The sequence below is a fragment of the Chiloscyllium plagiosum genome, chromosome 44, assembly GCF_004010195.1.
Source record: "Chiloscyllium plagiosum isolate BGI_BamShark_2017 chromosome 44, ASM401019v2, whole genome shotgun sequence".
Classification (NCBI taxonomy): Eukaryota; Metazoa; Chordata; class Chondrichthyes; order Orectolobiformes; family Hemiscylliidae; genus Chiloscyllium; species Chiloscyllium plagiosum.
In genome coordinates, this window is record NC_057753.1 from 3,806,209 (window position 1) to 3,829,793 (window position 23,585).

At 46.3% G+C, this 23,585-nt stretch overlaps 1 protein-coding gene across 1 annotated transcript in view; it reads left to right on the forward strand.

The window, feature by feature from the left end:
- Positions 1–23,585, forward strand: part of LOC122543628 (zinc finger protein 420-like) — a 160,749-nt gene that overhangs the window by 47,601 nt on the left and 89,563 nt on the right. The window contains exons 4-5 of the mRNA XM_043682451.1: positions 12,064–12,192; positions 17,144–17,688. Of these exons, the coding sequence (XP_043538386.1) occupies positions 12,064–12,192; positions 17,144–17,688 (674 nt within the window). The remainder of the gene's footprint in view (positions 1–12,063; positions 12,193–17,143; positions 17,689–23,585) is intronic.

A 23,585-nucleotide genomic window follows, 5' to 3' on the forward strand; every position in this document is an offset into this window, starting at 1 on the left:
CTGAGGGGAATGTCCACAGGGGATCTCTGCACTGTCTGACTGTCCCCTTTCCTCCCCCTAACTGTAACCCATTTATCCTTGTCCTGAGCCTTAGGAGTGACCAACTCCTGGTAAATCCTCTCAATTACCCCCTCAGCCTCCCGAATGATCCATAGTTCATCCAGTTCCAGCTCCATTTCTCTAACACGGTTTTCATGGAGCTGGAGTTGGGTGCACTTCCCGCAGATGTAGCCAGCAGAGGCGTGTACCATGTCTCCCACCTGCCACATTCTGCAGAAGGAGCAAGCAACTACCCTAGCATCCGTACCCGGCTTATCTGAACACCCACTCAGTACTAAAGTAGAAAGCTTAGTTCAAGTTGCTATAAAAATTAATAACAAACGTATATCCAATAGAGGAAGTTTAGAATGAACGTTACCTTATTAACTAGGTTAGAGGAGGAGGGCGGGTGGGAGACTCCACAGTAGTAGAGTCTCGGGTTTAGCTGCCTTGCTGATATATATGGTCACTGCTATATAGTCGGGGTATGGAATGCACTGCCGGCAACAGGAATCGACTTGCCAACTGTGAGGGCATTTAAATGGTCATTGGATAAACATATGGACGAGAGTGGAATAGTGTAGGTTAGATGGGCTTCAGGTTGGTTTCACAGGTTGGCGCGACATTGAGGGCTGAAGGGCCTGCACTGCGCTGGAATGTTCTATGTCCTCTGAAACTTCGAGAATACTGAGTGGCCTGGCGAGGGTAGATGTTGGGAAGATGTTTCCATTGGTAGGGGGGACTAGGACCCAAGGGCACAGCGTTAGAGTAAAGGGAAGATCCTTTAGAACGGAGATGAGGAGAAACCTCTTTAGCCGGAGAGTGGGGAATCGATGACATCTATAATGAATCTATAGGTAGGTTCTTGATTGTCAAGGGGATCAAGGCTTACAGAGAGAAAACCTGGGAGAAAGACAGACAAGGGACATATCCGATAGGGTACCTTCATCGTCCAGTACTTCCCAGGATCGGAGAGACTATGCCATGTTCCTTGCAGCCTGCAACACATTATCGATGACAGGTCAAAAACTGCGGTGCTGGAAAAGCACAGCAGGTCAGGCAGCATCTGAGGAGCAGGAGAATCAACATTTCGGGTATAAGCCCTTCATCAGGATGACAGTGAGCACCTTGCCATGATCTTCCCTATGCCAAAACCTCTTGCCTTTAAACAACCACCAAACCTTAAACAGATCTTTGTTCGCAGCTAACTACCCAGCCTTCAGGACAACACCACCATCCAACCCTGCCTCGGCAACCACGGCAAGATGTGTCAGAGCATTGCCAAGGACACTACCATTACACGTGGGAACACCACCTACCATGTACACGGCAGGTACCCATGGCTCGGTTAACGTTGTCTATCTCATACGCTGCAGACAAGGATGCCCCCGAGACATGGTACAGTGGCAAGACCAAGCAGACGCTACAACAGATGAATGGACACTGCGCAACAATCGCCAGTCAGGGATGTTCCCTCCCAGTCAGGGAACACTTCAGTTGTCAGAGACAATCGGTCTTGGATCTTCGGGTAAATGTCCTCCAACGTTGACTTTGGGATACGTAACAATGCAGAGTCACTGAACAGAGGCTGACAGCCAAGCTCAGTAACCATGAGGACAGCCTCAACCCGGATCTTGGGTTCATGTCACACCACGGGTGACCCCACCACACAACATTCTCTCTCTCTCACTCACTCTCACTCTCACTCCTACTTCCTCTCCCTCTCTTTCTCTCTCTCACTCCCACTCTCTCTCACTCCCACTCACACTCTCTCTCTCTCACTCCCACTCATTCTCTCTCACTCCCACTCTTGCTCTCTCACTCTCTCTCTCTCTCTCACTCTCTGTCTCACTGACTCTTACTCTCTCTCACTCTCACACTCTCTCTCTCTTGCACTCGTTCATTCTCACTCTCTCACACACACGCTCTCTCTCTCACTCTATCCCTCTGTCTCACTCTCTCTCACACAGTCTTCCTCTCACTCTCGCTCTCACACACACTCTCACTCTCAGTCACTCACGCATTCGCACACATACACTTTCTCACAGGTATATACACCGTCACATTTGCGCACACACTGTCTCAAGCACACATGCATTACCACACACACACTCTCTACCTCTCTCTCTCTCACACACACACACCCATTGGGTCTGCCCCTCTCCCTCACCCATGTAAGTGTGAATGGGTTGCATTTGTATTTGCAGATACATTCTATTTTGTTCAAAAAACACACAGTCTGTAGGCAGTCATTCAATGTGACATTTTATAAGAACCTACTTTGGAAATAAAACCAGTCTGACTCTAGGTTGGGACATAGACAGACTCTAAGCACACACCTGTAATGTGTTGTCCGAGCTAAGATCTCACCTTTCTTTTATATACTGATAAAACCTGACAGCGTGTGTGGGTGTGTAGTTTCCTTCCTCAGGATAAAAGGGAACAAATAGGATGTGTTTTCAGTACCAATGAATCAAATTGTAATGCGGAACTCAGATGTGATATGGTTTGTTAGTGGGAGATGATCTGAATCAGTGTGGAATTAGAATCCCTGGAGTGTGGAAACAGGCCTTTCGGTCCAACAAGTCCACACCGACCCACCAAAGAGTATCCCATCCAAACGCACTCCTCTACATTTACCCCTGACTGATTCACGTGTCCTGCACATCTTTGTGATATCGGGAGGAAACCAGAGCAAACCCGCACAGACACGGTGGGGGGAGAATACACAAACTCCACACAGACAGTTCCCAGAGGCTGGAATCGAAAATGAGTCCCTGGCACTGTGAGGCAACAGTGCTAACCACTGAGCCACTGTGCCACCCACAGTAATACTACAGGAAGCCTTAAAATCTGAGGGACAGTAACTGAGAATGTATTTTTGTAAAAGCAGCAATCCTGTTGCTATCCGATAGTGAAGCTGATGGAAGTGTTTGAAATGGAGCCATGCTGTGTAGATAGTGCTGTTGGACTGGGATGGACAAAGTTGAAAATCACACGACACCAGGTGAGATTTCCAAAGGGTTTATCTGAAAATGCGAGCTTTCGGAGCACAGCTCCTTGACTCTAACCCGGTGCCGTGACATTTTCAACTTTGTAAATGGACAGCACTGGGGAATGATGTATGTTAGAACTCGGTGAGCCTCTGAGGGGAATCGGGGCACGTGCCCAGCAGCAGACAGTTCATGTTGTTCCAGGAGAGGTCAATCCTGCTTGTGCAGATGTCATGATTTACACAGCGCATGGGCAGCCTGTGGCTTTATCTTTTCCTGACCGTACGAAGGATTACTCGAAGCAATTCACAGAGGATCAACAACGCCTACCCCGCACTCTTACTCACTCGGTTGATGAGTGGTGAACGAGAGATTGCTTGACGGTGGGGCAAGTTCAAAGCAGTTTTACCCAGCGGTCCAGTGAAAGGGACGGACACAAACACAGGCAGCTGACTGGATTGTCTTGATCTTCATGAGAAAGGAAGCTCCAAGAGTCTTCTATGAGGCAAATGTTGTTCCTGTGTTCAAGAAAGGGAATAGGGAAATCCCTGGGAATTACAGACCTATCCGTCTGTGGTAACCAAGGTGCTGGCAAGGATTCTGAGAAGTTGGATGTATGATTATTTGGAAGAACATAGTTTGATTGAAGATAGTGAGCGTGGCTTTGTGAGGAAAAGCGCAGCAGGTCAGGCAGCATCCAAGGAACAGGAGAATCGACGTTTCGGGCACAAGCCCTTCTTCTTGTGCCCGAAACGTCGATTCTCCTGTTCCTTGGATGCTGCCTGACCTGCTGCGCTTTTCCAGCAACACATTTTCAGCTCTGATCTCCAGCATCTGCAGTCCTCACTTTCTCCTCGTGGCTTTGTGAGGGGCAGGTCATGCCTCACAAGCCTTATTGTGTTCTTTGAGGATGTGACAAGACAAGTTGACAAAGGTAAAGCAGTGAATATGGGGTATGTGGATGTCAGTAAGGCATTTGAAAAGGTTCCCCATGGTAGGCTCATTCAGACAGTTAGGAGGTATGGGATACAGGGAGATTTGGCTGTTTGGATACAGAATTATTGACTGAAGACAGCGAGTGGTAATGGATGGAAAGTACTCCGCCTGGTGGTCGATGACCAGTGGTGCTCCACAGGGATCTGTTCTTGGGCCCCTGCTCTTTGTAGTTGTTATAAATGACTTGGATAAAGAAGTGGAAGGGTGGGTTTGTAAGTTAGTAAGATGACACAAATGTCAGTGGTGTTGTAGATAGTGTCGAGGGTTTTTGCAGGCTACAACAAGACATTGACATGGACAGGATCCAATGCTGGGCTGAGAAGTGGCAGATGGAGTTCAAACTGCATAAATGCGAAGTGATTCATTTTGGAAAGTCGAGTTTGAATGCTGAATACAGGATTAAAGGCAGGATTGTTGGCAGTGTGGAGGAACAGCGGGATCTTGGGAGTCCACGTACATAGATCTCCCAAAGTTGCCACCCAAGTTGATAGGGTTGTTAAGAAAGCAAACACTAATGAAAGTGTTTTGGCTTTCATTAACAGGGTTATCGAGTTTAAGAGCCGTGAGGTTTTGCTGCAGTTCTATGAAACACTGGTTAGTCCACACTTGGAATATTGTGTTCAGTTTTGATTGTCTCATTATAGGAAAGATATAGATGCTTTAGAGAGGGTGAAGAGAGGTTGAGTGAGCGTGATTTAATAGAGGTATACAAGGTAATGAGAGGCATGGGATAGAGTGGATAGCCAGAGACTTTTCCCCAGGGCAGAAATGACTGTCACGAGGGGGCATAATTGTAAGGTGATTGGAGGAAGGTACAGGGGAGATGTCAGAGCTAGTTCTTTACCCAGAGTGTGGTGGGTGTGTGGGGTGCACTGCAAGCGGTGGTCCCGAGAGTCAGAGACATTCGGGACATTTAAGCGACAGCTGGACACGCACATGGATGGCAGTGAATTGAGGGGAGTGAAGGTTAGTTTGGTCTTAGATTAAGCTAAATGCTCGGCACAACATTGCATGCTGAAAGGCCTGTACTGTGCTGTGCTGTTGTATGTTCTGTTTTCTAGTTGTTTGAGGTGAGGATGAAGGAGATAAGGTAGAGCGATAGAGCGAGAACTCTTCAAAAGCAACCATCTTACATATAGATATTAACTGGGTAACACTGATCGACTGGATTAAACACAAAGTTAATTTATTGACTATTGAGAATATTGGCATTGTTACAAAGTTAGAAATGATTAAAGTCAGAATAAATAGATTGCAATGAATACTGTTCAATCTGAGATATGGTTAACAGCAAAAATCCATTCACTGCAGTTATTTGTAAACACATTCTTATCTCAGCTGGTCAGATGACCTTGAGGAACCCTTCCCACACTCTGAGCAGGTCTCTCCCCACTTGTATCGACTTGAGGGAATTGGAATGTGTTACGACACCGGGGTAAACTCCCCCTACTAATTTAAACCAGTAACACAGAAAAGATGTATCCCGTGCGGTAATCTGTGAATACTTGAGAGGCCAAGAACTATCCCAAAAGATCATTATTTAAATTAAAAATTAGCAATTTTATTTTTTAAAGTCGAACAGAGAAATAATTAACTAACAACTATTTACAACTCCTGTCTCTAACCTATCTTTTACTTTCTCCTCTACAATACTAGTCCGATAAAACCCCTGATTAAGATTTACCGAAAAATTCAAATTTCAAAACCAGCCAGCTGTCGAAACTTCCCTTTGTATCTTCCTCTGTAGACATGCTGTCCAGGTCGGTGTCGATGTTTCTCTCTGTCCAAACGCCTTCTCTAGACAGGTACCTCTCCGAGAGTTCTCACTAGCAGCCTACATCTGTTGGTCTTTTCACAGTTCTCCCTCTATTGTTCACGTTTTCCTGGTCTTATACCCACCCAAAAAACCGGATTATGTCATTGGCTTTTAGTATTGTCAATATACTCAATTCAAACTCGATTGGAGTTGGGTATGTTTTGGAGTATCATTTAAACTGATTGGCCTAATTCAAATTTGTTTTGGTCTCCAGGCAACCAGCTACACGAGCTGCTGGGCCATTTGCATCTTGTTCGGAACACTTGGCGCTGTCAGGTAGTTCTGCTCGTTTTTAACTCTCGTAAAGGCATGGTACACTTCCACATCTTCTTAACAGAAAGTCTGAACTTAGTCCCACCATGACGGCACTGGAACAGTCTCTCAGCAGCGTGAACGTGTCGATGGGACATCGGAGCCTCACTGCTTTTAAAGCAGCCCCTGCAATCCAGGCATTTAAAAGATCAATGAGAACTTGCTGGTGTCTCAGCAGACTGGATGGCGAATGAACCCCTTCCTATATACGGAGCAGATGAACTGCCTGTCTCCCTGTGTGACTGCCCAGATCAGCTTTCGATGGCTAACTGAATCACTTCCAACCATCCCTACATTCCAAAGACTTTTTTTTCCCAACAGAAATACTTCCGTGTTCAAGGTTCGATAACATTTAAGTTTGTGATAAATCATGTCTCCATCACCTCTCATGATGTAATGTTTGTTTTCAGTGGCCCGACTGCAAATCCTTCCAACCTAATGCCCCCATTTGGTGTCTTTTAAACAAAAGGAATAACAAACTATGAGTGGGAATTCATAAAGCATACAGGAGTAGTGAAATTAAGCTGAATGAGTCTGGTAGTTTATGGAAGGGCTGCTGGGTTGTCACAAAAACACATATTGTTCAGGAATGTCCATCTAGAAGGGGAATCCATCAACCAGTCTGAACCTACATACGAATCTGACCTCAATGGGAGAAGAGAGGGAGGAGAGAGAGGATGAAAATATGATGGTCTGTTTATACACTTCTAAAGCGTGACCACTTTGGCCTGAAGTCTCATCTGTTTACATATAAACAAAAGGCCTCTCAACATCCTTTTCACCTCTGTACAAAACCAGTCTGATCGGAGCCCAGCCCGGTTTATTACCCCTCTGAGAAAAATCAAAGACAGTCTCCTTGAGCCAAGGAACAGCTTTTAGGAAAAAAGAGGGGACTAGCTTTTTGACACTACAGTATGGAAACAGGCCATTTGGCCCCAACAAGTCCACACTGACCCAATGAAGAATAACCCACCTCCTGCCCTATTACTCTACATTTCCCTGGACTAATGATGGAGGGCTTTTGCCCGAAATGTGTTTTTTCTGATCCTCGGATGCTACCTGACCTGCTATGTTTTTCCAGCACCACTCTAATGCACCTAACCTGCACATCCCTGAGCACTATGGGTAATTTAGCATGGCCTATCCACACTAACCTGCACATCCTTGAGCACTATGGGTAATTTAGCCTGGCCTATCCACCCTAACCCGCACATCCCTGAGCACTATGGGTAATTTAGCATAGCCTATTCACCCTAACCTGCACATCCCTGAGCATTGTGGGCAATTTAGCATGGTCTATCCACCCTAACCTGCACATGCCAGAGCACTATGGGTAATTTAGCATGCCCAATCCACCCTAACCTGCACATCACTGAAGATGATGGTCAATTTGGCGTGGCCAATCCACCCCAACCTTTAGATGTGTAATTCGTCCCATGTAAACATGGTGGTCAGTGCATGCGTTCCCATTGAAGATGGCAGTGGTAACCTGGGCCTGAGTAGAGCGAGAGAGTCCGTCATTCTGGTGTTGTGCTGCAAGGTGAAACTATTTGTTTTTTTTCTGTCAGCTGCAGACTTCCCCACGTATTTATGAGGCTTTCGGGTCCAAGTCACTGCCATTATTCCTTCCCCCAGTGACCTACTCTGTTGTTTTGCTGAAGTCTCCTTTTCCTTTCCCACTCCAGGCCGTTTCACTCACGGTCTGGCACAGCGCATGTTTGTGTCACTCCGCTGCAATGCATGGAGCCCGCGTGTTGGAGCAATAGCTATTTTGGAATGAATCGCGCATACAAGTCTTGAGTACTGACACCTTTATTCGCGACATGTCGTGGGGAGAGAAAGGGCAACCAGTTAGATCGGATGGCCCCGAATCACTCCAACAGGTCACAGAGCTTCACGAGACTTTATAGCGTACAATTAGCTGACCATTAACTACAGGATAATATGCAGGCACAGGACAACTTGCATAACATCAGCCCCAGACACATAGTGCCTGGTCGCAACCGTTAGTAACTGATAAGCAGGTGATAGTAGACAATAGCTTCACTCATTTGCCCCAAAGGAGCCTTCCACATCCATCAAAGTTTCACCTGCACTTCCACACGTGTCATTTACTGTATCCGTTGCTCCCGATGCAGTCTGCTCTACGTTGCGGAGACAGGACGCCGACGTGCAGAGCGCTTCAGAGAACCTCTCTGGGGCACCCGCACCAACCAACCCCACTGCTCCGTGGCCAAACACTTCAACTCCCCCTCCCCCTCTGCCGAGGCCATGCAGGTCCTGAGCCTACTCCATCTCCACACCCTAACCACCCGATGCCTGGAGGAAGAACACCTCTCATTCCACCTTAGACCCTGCAACCACACGGCATCAATGTGGACTTCACTAGTTTCCTCATTTCCCCTCCCCACACCTTCTCCCAACCTCCCCCTCCCCCTCTGCCGAGGCCATGCAGGTCCTGGGCCTCCTCCATCTCCACACCCTAACCACTCGATGCCTGGAGGAAGAACACCTCTCATTCCACCTTAGACCCTGCAACCACACGGCATCAATGTGGACTTCACTAGTTTCCTCATTTCCCCTCCCCACACCTTCTCTCGGATGCTGCCTGACCTGCTGTGCTTTTCCAGCAACACACCCTTGAACTCTGATCTCCAGCATCTGCAGTCCTCACTTTCTCCTACAATGACTTCATTTGTTTATCGACTATCTGCGCAGCTACAAGACCGACCGTTTTTCAAGCAGACATGGGAAAACAAGCTTTGTTCAGGGCAGGCGCTGAATATGAGGCAAAATGGTTTCCACACATTTAGTATGTGACAAAATGGCTTCCACAATTCTCCCACACCATGGCAACAACCAGAGCACATTCTCCCTCTGCTGAGGATGCTGGGTAAATACCCAGCGATTAAATGGGGCTGAGGTTGAGCAGAAAAAAATTACCTTTATTTTGTTTTCCAAGTCCTTTTGTAACCACAGCTGCAAGATGTAAAAATGAGTGAATCGGTTGACACAGCAAATAAGGTGCACCATAGTTCTGCCTTCGGTGTAAAGAATATCAGAACAAACTTGTTTGATATTTTCTTCTCAATCTGTTCCCAGACATTTATTACACATCTCTGGAGCAGGTGAGACTTGAACTCAGGCCTCTCTTGGCATCATGGTAGCCCGCAAATCTACCAACACACTGAAACAGCTACTGATGAACCTAAAGGACCATGTACCAACAACCAGCAAAACCATTGTCATTTACAAAATACCCCGCAAGGACCATAACTAACACTACATTGGACAGACAGGCAGATAACTGGCCACCAGGATACACGAACACCAACTAGCCACCAAAATACATGACCAGCTATCATTAGTATCCTTACAACACATCCATCCTGGGACAGGCTAAACAGAGACGCACACGGAATTCCTAGAGGCCTGGCATTCAAACCGGAACTCCATCAATAAACATATTGATTTGGACCCCATTTACCAAACTCTGAGAAAAAGAACCGGAAATGATATCACCCACCTTAACAGACCAAGACACACAGAGAGCAAGTGGGACGGAGCACCAACGTTTCACCGGAGGCTCACTGACGATGTTACCTAGCATGATGACGAAACGTCTGAGCACAAACCTGCCAACTCAGCAAGCAAACTTACAACCTGAACCTCAACCTAAGCTACAAATCTTCTCAGAAATCGCAAAGTAAAAGCTGCTAATTTTTGACCTACGGATAGTAAAATCACAGTCTAAATTAGAGTGGTGCTGGAAAAGCACAGCAGGTCAGGCAGCATCCAAGAAGCAGGAAAATCCACGTTTCATGCGAAAGCCCTTCACCAGGAAAGCCCTTGCATAGTAAAATCACAGTATCCCGACAATGCAGAAAGACACGATGGAGCCCCATTGATTCTGCACAGACTCTCGAAACAGCATCCCACCCCCACCCCGTCATCCCACAAGGGGTCTTTCTTAACTTTGGCTAACCCACCAAACCTGAATATCCTTGGACACTACAGGACATTTTTAGCAATGGCAAATCTATCTAACACGCACATCATTGGACTGTGGGAGGAAACTGGATTTGAAGGTGGACAATGTTAAAAATCACACAACATCAGGTTATAGTCCAACAGGTTTATTTGGAGGCACTAGCTTTCAAAGCGCTGCTTCTTTATCAGGTGGTTGTGCAGCAGGACCATACGGCACAGAATTTATAGCAACAGGATTGCAGTGTCATGGAATGTAATATTAAACAAATTTAGTTTGAGTCTTTCACCGTTTAGAGTGGTCATGTTAGTTTCAGTTCCTTCATCTGTAAATCCCAGAACTGTTTTAAGGTTATGTTCTCAAGGTATGATTTGGAGGTGTCAGTGTTGGTCTGACGTGGACAATGTTAAAAATCACACAACACCAGGTTATAGTCCAACAGGTTTATTTGGAGGTATGTATTGTATAAATTATATATAACAATCCTGGTCTTTTTCAATACATACTTTCAGTTGCATGACACTGTAAACCTTTGCTTTAAACTCTGTGTCTGACAATCTTATTCTCCACAACCACCTGATGAAGGAGCAGCGCTCCGAAAGCTAGTGCTTCCAAATAAACCTGTTGGACTCTAACCTGGAGTTGTGTGATTTTTAGCTTTGAACAGTAGTTGCTATCTCAGCTCAGATAGTGCATGTAAGGTGTGAAGTTAAATTACCTGGAGGAAACCCATGCAGACATAGGGAGGCAAACTCCACCCGTCACCTCAAGGCTTAAATCGCTGGCAAGGTGAGGCAATACTGTCAAGCCACCATGGGCAGCACGGTGTCAGGTTGCCCCTGTCCTGTAGTAGTACGCCTTTGGGTGGTACGGTGCCTCAGTGGTTAGCACTGCTGCCTCACGGCGCCAGGGACCCGGGTTCAATTCCAGCCTCAGGTGACTGTCTGTGTGGAGTTTGCACATTCTCCCCGTGTCTGCGCGGGTTTCCTCCGGGTGCTCCGGTTTCCTCCCACAGTCCAAAGATGTGCAGGTTAGGGTGGATTGGCCATGCTAAATTGCCCCATAGTGTTCAGGGATGTGTAGGTTATGGGCATTAGTCAGGGGAAACGTAGGGGAATGGGTTTACGTGGGATGTTCATTGGAGGGTTGGTATGGACATGTTGGGCCGAATGGCCTGTTTCCACACTGGAGGGATTCTAAGTGACTTGGCAGCAGAGACACCTCAAGGCCCCAATGGAGAGAGAGCAAACGCTGGGAACAATCAATCAGTTGGGGCTGTCACGTCACAAACGCTGGGAACAATCAGCTGGAGTGGTGTGTCACGTCACAAAGGAATCCGCGTACAGTGACGGGAGGGCTCTGGACCAATAGTAAACGGGTGGGCGGGTCTGGAGGACCGTGCGGGCCGCACTGGTCCTCCAACCAATCGGGTTGAACGGGGGGGGGGCGGGGAAACACGTCATTGTCCCCCCGCGGCGTGTGTGCGGTCCGGTTTTGTGGATGGTACGGCAGTGCTCATACCGAGGCGGGAATTAACAGCGGAGAGCGGTAGACAGGATACGAGTGCAGATTGGAAGGTTTCAGAAACGCCCGGTGCAGGCCGCCCGAGAAGCGACGGCCTTCTCGGTCCCGGGTTTCGCTGCCAACGGGAAAATGGCTGCGGGCCTCAGGCTGTCAGAGGGACCGCGTTCGCCCTGCCATCTTTGTAAGGGGCAATGTTCCCAGTGAGGCCTGTGCCGCCGCCATCTTTGTAAGGGGCACGGGTCATTTTAGGCGCATGCGCGGTGTTCCCTTTGATGAGTGGTTTCACACGCGCCAACTCAAATCCAGGGAAATGTTTGGTTCTTCTATCTGGATTTCTATCATGGAATGGCAGTGTTGGATATTATTTTTTATTCTTTTGCAAACTGTTTTTACAGGATGCGAAGGATTTGCAAGACCGGCTCTTCAGAAACAAACACTATACCAAGATCTGGCAGAGTCACTCCATTTGTCAAGATGTAGATAGAGAGCCAGCTGCTGCTGCTGCCAAGTCTGGAAAGATTAAGGTTTGTCTGTGCAGTATTTTGTGTTACCGAGCCAAGAGGTTGTCTAGATGCAAGGGCGGAATGGTGGCCGTAAAAGGGACATGATTTGGAGATGCCGGTGTTGGACTGGGGTGTCCAAAGTTAAAAATCACACAACACCAGGTTATAGTCCAACAGGTTTAATTGTGTACTCCACCACCACCTGATGAAGGAGCGGCGCTCCGAAAGCTAGTGCTTCCAAATAAACCTGTTGGACTATAACCTGGTGTTATGTGATTTTTAACTTTGTAAAAGGGACATGATGGGAACGAGGAGGGCGCATACACCAGCGTTCCGGGTGATCCCACGTACAAAGAAGCAGAATGTGAGAGGCGAATAAGGTGTCAGTATTGTCCTGTCTATAGTTAACAGAGGAATGGATGACACTTTCAGAAACAGTTAAACCAAGGTGCCAAAGTGGTATTATCACTGGACTAGCAACCCAGAGATAATTTTAATGTTCTGGGGAGCCAGGTTCAAGAGTGGAATTTGAGATTTTAAAAAAACACTGTGAATGATGATCATTTGGAGAAAAAAAAAATCTGGTCCACTAATCTCCTTTCAGCATGAGGAGAAACAAACCTGGGCTCATGGCATTGATCGAAGCTCCCATGAAGTCTCATGACATCAGGTAAGATGGGCAAGCATATTACCTGTTGAGGAGAAAGTGAGGTCTGCAGATGCTGGAGATCAGAGCTGAAAATGTGTTGCTGGAACAGCGCAGCAGGTCAGGCAGCATCCAGGGAACAGGAGAATCGACGTTTTGGGCATAAGCCCTTCTTCAGGAAACCTGAAGAAGGGCTAATGCCCTAAACGTCGATTCTCCTGTTCCCTGGATATTACCTGTTGATCATACCAGGACACACTTTGTCCACTACCTAAGCTGATAAATCATATTCTTCCATGTCAAATGCTTGGATGGAGTACTGAGGATGCCAAGAGAACAAGACATACTTCAGGTGAGAGTTAAATTGATGATCTTCTTGACCATGATAAAAGCACGTTTGGTCCACTGACATCCTTCAGGGAAGGAAAACTGACATTCTTATCCTGTCTGACCTAAATGTGACACCACGTTCCCACCATGTGCATGACTCTTAACTGCCCTCTGAATCCATCAAAAAGTGTCAACACAATTAAACTGTGTGGATGGCCTGTATTGTGTAAGCTACTGGAATCTATGACGGCAAACACAGTCCTGTCTTAGGGCAGCACTGTGGCTCCGTGGTTGGCACTGCTGCCTCACAGCGCCAGGGTCCTGGGTTTGATTCCACACTTGGGCCACTCCTGTGTGGAGTTTGCACATTCTCCCCGTGTCTGCATGGGTTTCCTCTGGGTGCTCTAGGTTCCTCCCACAGTCCAAAGATGTGCAGGTCAGGTGAATTGGCCATGCTAAATTGCCCGTAGTGTTAGGGGCGGGGGTAAATGTGGGGGAATGGGTCTGGGTGGGTTGCGCTTCGGCGGGTTGGTGCGGACTTGTTGGGCCAAAGGGCCTGTTTCCACACTAAGTAATCTAATCTAAAGTAATCTAATCTAAAACTGTAATGGGCCCAGCACCGTCCCCTAAGTTACTCCACTCGTCACAGGCCTCCAGTCCAACAAGCATCCTTCCACTTTTACCCTCTGTTTCCTATCATCAAGAGAATTATGTATGCAATTTGCCTAGATTCCTTGTGATCTAACCTTACAGAACAGCCTACCATGTGGAACCTTATCAAAGGCCATACTGAAGTCCCTATAAACTATGTCTGTTGCCCTACCATCGTCAACCTTCCTGGTCACTTCATCAAAGAACTCTAACAAGTTTGTGAGTCTTGATCTCCCTCTCACAAAGCTATGCTGACTATCCTAATCAAGCCCAGTCTTTCCAAATGCATGTATATGTTATTCCTCAGAATCTTCTCGAGTAACTTGCCTACCCCAGATGTTAGGCTTGCAGGTCTATAGTTCCCAGATTTTTCTTTGCAGCCTGCCTTGTATAAGGGCACAACATTCACTACCCTCCAGTCTTCCAGGACCTCACCCGTAGCTAACGATGATGCAAGAATATCATTCAGGGCCCCTGCAATTTCTTCTCTCATCTCTTGCAGTGTTTTTGGCAATATCTGGTCAGCACCTGGAGATTTATCTACCTTCACACATTCTAATACATCCAACACCACCTCTACTGTGATATGGACTGTCCCCAAGATATGGCCACTAACTTTCCTAAGTTCCCAAGACTTCATGTCTTTCTCCACAGTAAACACAGAGGAGAAATATATTGGGAACCTTGCCCGTCACCTGCAGTTCTACATATCCACTTTGGTCCTTGAGGGGCTCTCTTCTCTCTCTAGCTATTCTTTTACCTTTAATACACTTAAAGAACGTCTTTGGATTCACCCTAATGTTTTCAGTCAAGGCTATCTTGAGCCCCCTTTTCGCCCTCCTGGTTTCCTTCTTCAGTATACTCCTGTGTCCCCGATGTACCTCCAGCGATTCCCTTGATCCCGGCTACCTGTACCTGAGTCATACCTTCTTATTTCTGGTCAATGCCTCAATATCTCTTGTCATCCAGGGTTTCCTATTCCTACCAACCTTCCCTATAACCTTCACGGGAAGATATAGACCTTGAACTTTGGCTATCTCACTTTTAAAGGCCTCCCATTTGCCAGAGGCCCCTTTGCCTGCAAACAAACTACTCCCATCAACCCCTGCAAGCTCCAGTCTAATTCCATCAAAATTGACCTTGCCCAAGTTTAGAACGTGAACCTGTGGACCAGTTTTGTCCGCACCTGTAACTATTTTAAAATTAATAGATCTCTGGTCAATGGTCTGAAAGTGCTCCCTCAGTCTTGACTTGTTGGGCTAATGGCCTGCTTCCACACTGCATAGATTCTATGATTCCATGAACTTGTAAGTTTCTGTCTGGTTAATGCCAATGCTGGGACCAGCTGTCTCAAAGACTAGCCAAACAACAGCCTGACACACACTGTCAGAATCATACCTCACACACAGTGCCCCAGATATCAAAACTGTCCTTGAGAATGTGCTGTCAGATAAGCAGGTGCAATGACACACTGGTGTAAAGATGGGTGGAAGGTCCAGATACCATGAAGTCTCTATCATCACAGAGCCATAGAATCCCTACAGCATGGAACCAGGCCAACTGGCCCAACGAGTCCACACCCACCCTCCGAAGAGTAGCCCAGCCAGACCCATTCCCCAACTGTTCGACATTACCCCTGACTACTGCACGTAATCTACACATTCCTGAACACTATGGACATTTAGCACGGCCAACTCGCCCTAACCTGCACATCTTTGGACTGTGGGAGGAAACCGGAGCACCCAGAGAAAACCCACGCAGACACAGGGAGAATGTGCAAACTCCACACAGACAGTCGCCCCGCGGCTGGAATCAAACCTGGTACCCTGGCACTGTGAGGCCGCAGTGCCAACCACTGAGCCCCCCCCTGTCCTCGTGCTAGTTTGAGGTCTCACATAGCCAAGGAACCTCTCGCTGTCTCTCTCAATTTGGAGAATGGCCAGCATATCCTCAAAGTGTGGGATGGCAACACCACTACTGGCCACATTGGTTGAGTCCTAAAGGACATTGCCGTTAGACAGGGTGTGCAGCAGGTAGTGAAGGAACTAATGAGAGAGGCAAACATATCTTACCTCATCTTCACCAATCTTTCTGTCACAGGTACATCTATCCATGACAGTATTGGTTGAGAGTGACCACTGCACAGTTCTTTGACACATTCCCTACTCTATCGTTACCATAAAGTCAGGGGACTAACCCCGATCTAATGAAGAGTTCAGGACATCATGCCAGGCTCAGCATTGAGCACACCTAAAGAAGAGGTTTTAACCTGGTAAAGGAATGCAAGTAGACCATTTGTGTACCAAACAGCAAAAGCAGCAAGTGATAGATAAATCTAAGCAATCCCACAGTTAGGAGATCACATCTCGTCATGAATGTTGGGGGACAATTAAATCACTCATTGGAGAAGGTGGCTGTGTAAATATTCCCATACTCAAGGATGAGGATGCCAGCACGTCTGTGCTGAAGCGCTCAGAGAACACTGTTTTGGATGACCCCAGCTTCACAGGGAGGTTGAATGTGGGAGGTCAGTCAGTCGTGCATTAAGATACTTGAGTCTCGCGGTAACCGAGGAATGGGTGAGAGTTCCAGCTGCAGATGTTTGCAAAACTAGAGTGGAGGTGGGTCACGTGACTGAGATGAAAACAGGCAGTTTTGGTGCTGATGGGTGTACGTTGTTGTCAGCTCATCTCAGTGTGAAATACTTGATTACAGTTGTGAACAGCCTGTTTCAGATTCGCACAGTCACCAGGCAGAGGGATGGAGTCGGTGGTTAGGAATTTTTCCCAGAGTTTAATTGGAGGAAATCCCTGCTCATCCTGCGCCGGATGTCACACAAATCAGGGCAGCGGGTAACTTGGAGGGGGTTTTGGGGGTGTTGGTGTTTCACATAGACCTTCTACCCAAGACATTCGGGCTGGTGAAGGCTGAAAGTTTGAGAGATTCTGTCAGACTCCTGGTTGAGTTGTGCACTTATTCAATCCCTCTGCTTCACCTCTTTCTCGTTGTTCCTATTTTCTCTGTGTCTTCACTCCCATAGAGGCCAGAATCCTGCGCAGGTCCAGGCCAGGTGACAGATTCCACTCTCTGATCGACAGGAGTGAACCACTTGGGTTTTATGACAGCCCAGCAGCCTTTGTTCACTTTTTGATCGTGTATCATGAATCCAACAGATTAGCAAATTCGTTTAACTCTCGCAACCAACTTGTGGGTTTTTTTTAATGGGCACCGTCTAACTCCCCTTGTTAAATCAATTTTACAGGGAGTTAGAAGGGCAGGATTTGCAGATGGGAAACTGACACCAACCACCGCCACCAGGATTTGATGTCGTTCCCTGAATCGTGACCCGAATATAGTCAGATTTGGAACATGGAAGGAGAGAGCGCCACTCACGGTGGTGACAAGCCATACCCATTTTCGCAGCGTTTCAGTGATTCGTCTGGACTGACCCAACACAAGCGTAGTCACACCAAGGAGAAACCATGGAAGTGTGGGGATTGTGGGAAGGGCTTCAGATCCCCATCTGAGCTGGAAACCCATCGGCGCATTCACAGTTCGGAGAGACCGTTCACCTGCCCTGACTGTGGGAAGGGTTTCACTCGGTTAACGTCAGTGCTGACACACAAGCTGGTTCACACCGACGAGAGACCTTTTAAGTGTCCAGAGTGCGGGAAGTGCTTCAAAAGTTCCGGACAACTGCTGAGCCATCAACGTGTTCACACTGATGAGAGACCGTTCCGATGTTCTCACTGTGGGACTGGTTTTAGGCGATCGTCTAACCTCAGTATACACCAGCGAATTCACACTGGGGAGAGGCCATTCATCTGCTCCGAATGTGGGAAGAGGTTCACTCGGTTGTCTCACCTACTGACACACAAGGGAGTTCACAAGTAACTGCTCACTGTTGGGATTTTGCTTCTAATTGTAACCAGCACTGAACTCATCTATTGGAATCTGAATCCACTGATGATATTAACTCCAGATCTCGTCGATTTGATTTTCTTTTTTTGCTTAGTATTAGCAATGAGCTTTGTGTTCAAGACGCAGTGTGTTTGTTCTTCGTAATATCTCGAATACGAGTTTGTTCCTTTTGCACACCTCTCCTTTTCCCCTGTCTCTTCCATCCTCAACAATTGCAAGGGGTTTATGGAGCTTCATTGAAACAACCTGTCCAGCTGCCTCTGCTGTTTCCCTGTCTTCCCTTGAGCTGAGCTGTCCCTAAATCTGCCCTTGTTGGTACCCGCTACTTGCATCTTTCTCTGGTTTCCCTCCTACATGCTGTCATACACTGTGTGTGATTGGCGATCTTTATTGGTTGTCAGTCTTTGAAGGGAGCCCACCATTCAAACATTGTTTTTCCCACCGACCTCTCACTCTCGTCAATCCTGCCCAACTCTGTCCTTGCCCCTGTTGAAGACAGCTCTCCTCAATTGAAAATCACCAGAGCACCAAGTTATAGTCCAACAGGTTTAATTGGAAGCACTAGCTTTCGGAGCGCTGCTCCTTCATCCGAAAGCAAGTGCTTCCAATTAAACCTGTTGGACTATAACCTGATGTTGTGTGATTTTTAACTTTGTACACCCCAGTCCAACACCGGCATCTCCAAACCATGACTCCTCAATTGAAATTTCTAACTCTGGATTGATGCTAGTGATTCTGCTGCATCATCCTGCACCCATACGATCCACTGTCTCTTAAATGCTCTGCACTGACACCTTATCCACTTGGCCCATGATGTAGAGAAAAATTACTCCAGAATCAGATTTAGCAGCAAGTCAAAGCAGAGTTTACTAAACAAAAGCTTTTGAGAGCAGCGAGGTCACCCGAAGCGCAGGGTTTCGACCAAACAGTCTCCCCAGTTGAAGAGATCCACAGGCCTTTGTACCCTTAACCACAGCAAAAAGCACAGTTTCAATCACGTAAACTGTTCTTCAGACAGAACATCCCATGCGTATCATCCCCGCACAGGTTTCCGCCTGCTGAGACTGCAGCCACTGGCGATTTTGGGTTTGTGGTTTTGCTCGGTAATAGTCATACTTCCTGTTTATCCAGCTTGCTCCTGCAGCAGTCAGCACTTTAGCAAGATTGAGCACAAATTGCACAAAAGTGTGTCAACCGTCCCAGCATGCTTTACAAATGTAGTCAGCAATCCCAGAATGCTCTACTTCAGTCCCCCCCCCCACCTTATGATCAGAGGCCATGGTCAACCAGGGATTGCAGGTGTGACAGTGCATTTTTATTTGTTCAATGGATGCAGACTTATATAGGAAGTTCCCCTGCATGCAATCCAGGATAACGTGTTCCTCGCTGTCCCATACACTACCAATATTCAATCTATATTGGATAACTCTCATTATAACTACACTTTTTCATTTGCATCTTTATGTAATTTCCCTGCAGTTATGTTCCCCTGAATTCTTTTCTTTTTATAAACTTGCTCAGCAACGTTATTGTATCTGTTTTGTTCCTTGGGTCGAGCCAGATCAATTTTGTTCTTGAACCTTTGAGATATCCTTGTTTCCCAGATAGTTGATGCTCTCCTCAACGAATAGTGCTACCCTCTTCCTTTTCTATCTTTTCTAAAAAATACTTGTGCCCAGAAATAATTAACACTCAGTCTCTCCTTTCCTTGAGACAGCTGTCTGTTAGTGCAGCAATAGAACCAATGACTCTCTTTTTTTCAATCCTTCAAAAATATGTGCAAGTAAAACTTAATTGATTTGTCAATTCTCTGGCTTTTATCTCATTGCATTGCTATAGTTTCTGATATACATACTTCTTTGTTCTTAGTACCTAAAATTTAACGAATTTAGTTAAATGTACAACTGAAAATTTTCAAATTACGGAGTAGCCCTTTTTTGGTCTTTAACTGAACCTTTAAAAATAACTATTATAAAATAACTTAAGTATTCTGGTGCAGAAAATTGCCATTCTCCTTTTTTTTCTAGTAATCTGGTACATTTAAATAAAATTAAATGTACTCATCCAATGCCCCTCATAGGTTCCCTACAGTGTGGAAACAGGCCCTTTGGCCCAATAATCCACACCGACCCTCTGAAGAGTAACCCACCCAGCCCCATTTCACTACCCTACATTTACCCCTGACTAATGCACCTAATCTACACATCCCTGAACACAATTTAGCAGTCAATTCATCCTAACCTGTGCATCTTTGGACTGGGAGGAAACCCACACAGACATAGTGGGGGGTTGGGGGGGGGAGGGGAGAGAATGTGCAAACTCCACACAGACAGTTGCCCGAGAGTGGAATCGAACCGGGGTCCTTATGCTGTGAGGCAGCAGTGCTGACCACTGAGCCACTAAGTGGCCTCTCACAGACCAAAATCTAGATCATTAATAAAATTTTTTTTTAAAAAGCCAAGGGATCCACTACTGAACCCTCTGAAAATCCATTTCAAACCTTCCTCCAACCTGAAAAATTTCCAATGACCCATTACTCTGTTTCCTATCCCTCAACCAACTTTATATCCACACCACGTTTCTCTCAAGTCTGCTGTGTGACACTGTATGAAATCTCTTCTGACAGAAAGAAAAACCTCCAGCAAGTTAATGACTTGCCCTTTGTAAATACATGCCACCTCTTCCTCACCTACTCACGTTTCTGCATGTGACTACTAATTCTAACCCTAATAGTTGTTTCTCGAAGGTTCCCCACGGCTAGTATTAAACTGACAACTCTAAAATTGCTGGGCTAGTTATTAAACCAAGGAGAAGCTGTTTGCAATTCTGCAGTCTTGGGTGACCAAGGAAGACTGAAAGGTTGGGCCCGTCTCACTGCAATTTCTTTCAGTGCTGTTCCCTTGGATGTGTCTTATCTGGATGCAATGCTTTGTCGAACCGAAATGTCTGCACTCTAGTCAATATCTCTTCCTCGTCAATTTTCAGTCGTTCTACTGAGTCAGTTTCGTTCTCTGTCACCATGACCTGGGAAATATCTTCACACTAACATTTCACACGAAGCGGGAGGTGCTTACTGGATCATTATGTCAAGCTCAAATGGTCATCAATGTAGATGTCGTGGAGAAAATGTAGAGAATCAGCAGGAGACGTGGAAAGTTCTTCAAGAAGTAGGTCTTTTATTTGCAAATAAAAAAAAACGGTGACACTCCAGAAAGCGAATTCTGGAATGCCGCAGAGCCTCAGGGTCCATGGCTCTTTATACCTTTTTGTTATCATGTTTTTGTTAGCATATCAGCATGCCCACCTGTGTTAGTCAGAATTACCTCACTCCAGATTTACAATAAACCAATGATGTTAGTTCCCATTATCTTGCTACTTCTGCGACTTTAGTTTTTCCTACATTCTACTTAATATTATTCTAATGTCGCAATTAGATATTTTAGAACATAGAACAATACAGCACAGAACAGGCCCTTCGGCCCACGATGTTGTGCCGAACTTCTAACCTAGATTAAGTACCCATCCATGTACCTATCCAAATGCCGCTTAAAGGTCGCCAATGATTCCGACTCTACCACACCCACGGGCAGCGCATTCCATGCCCCCACCACTCTCTGGGTAAAGAACCCACCCCTGACATCTCCCCTATACATTCCACCCTTCACCTTAAATTTATGTCCCCTTGTAACACTCTGTTGTACCCGGGGAAAAAGTTTCTGACTGATTTTACTACCAACTGTGCAACAATTGTCTTCCATCCCAGACCCTACTCCATATTATTTTAATGTCATAATTAGATATTTATTGTCATGACCTGTCCCAACCTGCCATGATGATATTAAGCAGGTGAGGCTGACTTTACGAGTTGCTATCTCATCCCGCTATAGTGACCTTTCAGCCCCAACCTTACTTTGCCAATTGGTGCACGAGTATTCTCCTATTCTTATCCCATCCTGCCACAGTGACCTTTTGACTAGTGTAGCATTCCACAGACCCCTTGTAACAGATCGCCAGTGGTCTTCATGCCTTAACCTTTCCCATGCTTTCATGCTCTTTATTTTCCATGCTGTGTCCTCCATAACCCTTTGAAGATTGCGCAAAACTGGGGGAAAGTTCAGAACAGCAGAGTTTCATAGAACATAGAAAAGTACAGCTCAGAACAGGCCCTTTGGCCCATGACGTTGTGCAGAGGTTTCACCCAGAGTTCGGCTGCAGGGTCACAGCGGCCATCTTTATTTGGGGACAATATTTGAGAGAAGCTTGGAGACAACTTGTCAATCACGTTACATTCGCCTTTCACAAACAATGTCTTGTTGATGAGGCAAATGCTGCTCTGTGGATCGCATTACATTGTGGGATGTCATCCCACGTGTCCGAAGATCTGTGGTTCTACCTAGAACAGAAACTCATGGCCATGAGTTGACATCATCCTCAAACTGAAGGACTGTTGACCACGGTGAGGCACAATGTGATATGGAGAACAATGAGGGAATGTTGTGAATTTCAATCCTGAGCCAACAGTGTAAACATAGAGTCATAGAGATGTACAGCATGGAAACAAATCCTTTGGTTCAACTCATCCAGGCTGACCAGATATATTAAGTTAACCTACTCCTTGGTCCATATCCCTCTAAACCCTTCCTATTCATGTACCCATCCAGATAGTTTTTAATTATTGTAATTATACCAGCCTCCACCACCTCCTCTGGCATCCCAAACACACTCTGCATGAAAATGTCGCTCCTTAGGTCCCTTTTAAATCTTTCCCCTCTCACCCTAAACCTATGCCTGCTCGTTCTGGACTCCCCTCGCCCCAGGGAAAAGACCTTGTCTATTTACCCTATCCATGCCCCTTATGATTTAATAAGCCTCCTTAAGGTCACCCCTCAGCCTCCGGTGCTCCAGGGCAAACAGCCCCAGCCTATTCAGCCTCTCCCTGTAGCTCAAACTCTCCATCCCTGGCAACATCCTTGTAAATCTTTTCTGAACATTTCCAATGTTCACAACATTCTTTCCGCTAGGAGGGAGACCAGAATTGCATGCAACATTTCAACAAGTGGTGTGACCAATTCTTTAACAGAATGTTAGAAAAGAATAGGGAGTGGGTATGGGTTTGGGTCTAGTTCTGGGTGTGGATGTTCTTCGGAGGGTCATTGTGGACCCGCTCAGCCGAATGGCCTGCTTCCACACTGCGGCCATTCTATAAAAGAACACACTGAAGGAAAACACAAACCAAACATTGTTAGGAACGTAGAACAAAGAAATTATATTGATCAAAGGTGAAACAAATCAGAGCTCTACTTGTTGGAATTGAGAAGAATGAGATGTGCTGTCATTGAAACATAGTGGATTCTTGCAGAGCTCAAAAGGTTAACGTGGTGAGAGGATGTTTCCCCTCATGGGAGAGTCTAGGACCAGAGAGTATCGTCTCCAAATAAAGTGGTGCCAATGCAAGACTGAGACGAGGAGGAATTTATTCTCAACAGGTTGAGTGTCTTTGGAACTTGTTGCCGCAGAGAGCTGTAGGGGCAGAGTCCTTGAGGCCGGGATGGAGAGAGTTTTGATCAGGAGGGAAATTGAATATTATCAGGGAAAGTGGGTTGTTGATCCTATTGAATGGGGGAGCAGGTTCAACAGACCAAACATCTTACTGTTGCTCTCCTTTCTATGGTCTTACGGGAAGCAGTGAGGTTATTTCAGAGGTGAATGTTTTTGTCCATGCATTTAAATTGTGTGTTTTTCATACTATGCCCCATTCATTTTGACATGTCTCATGGCTCCTTCTTAATCCATGCCCAGTATTTGGTTTCATTTCTGCCCTTGCTGATCACCTCTCTGCCATTGTTTGACTTCCTCTTTCTCAAAT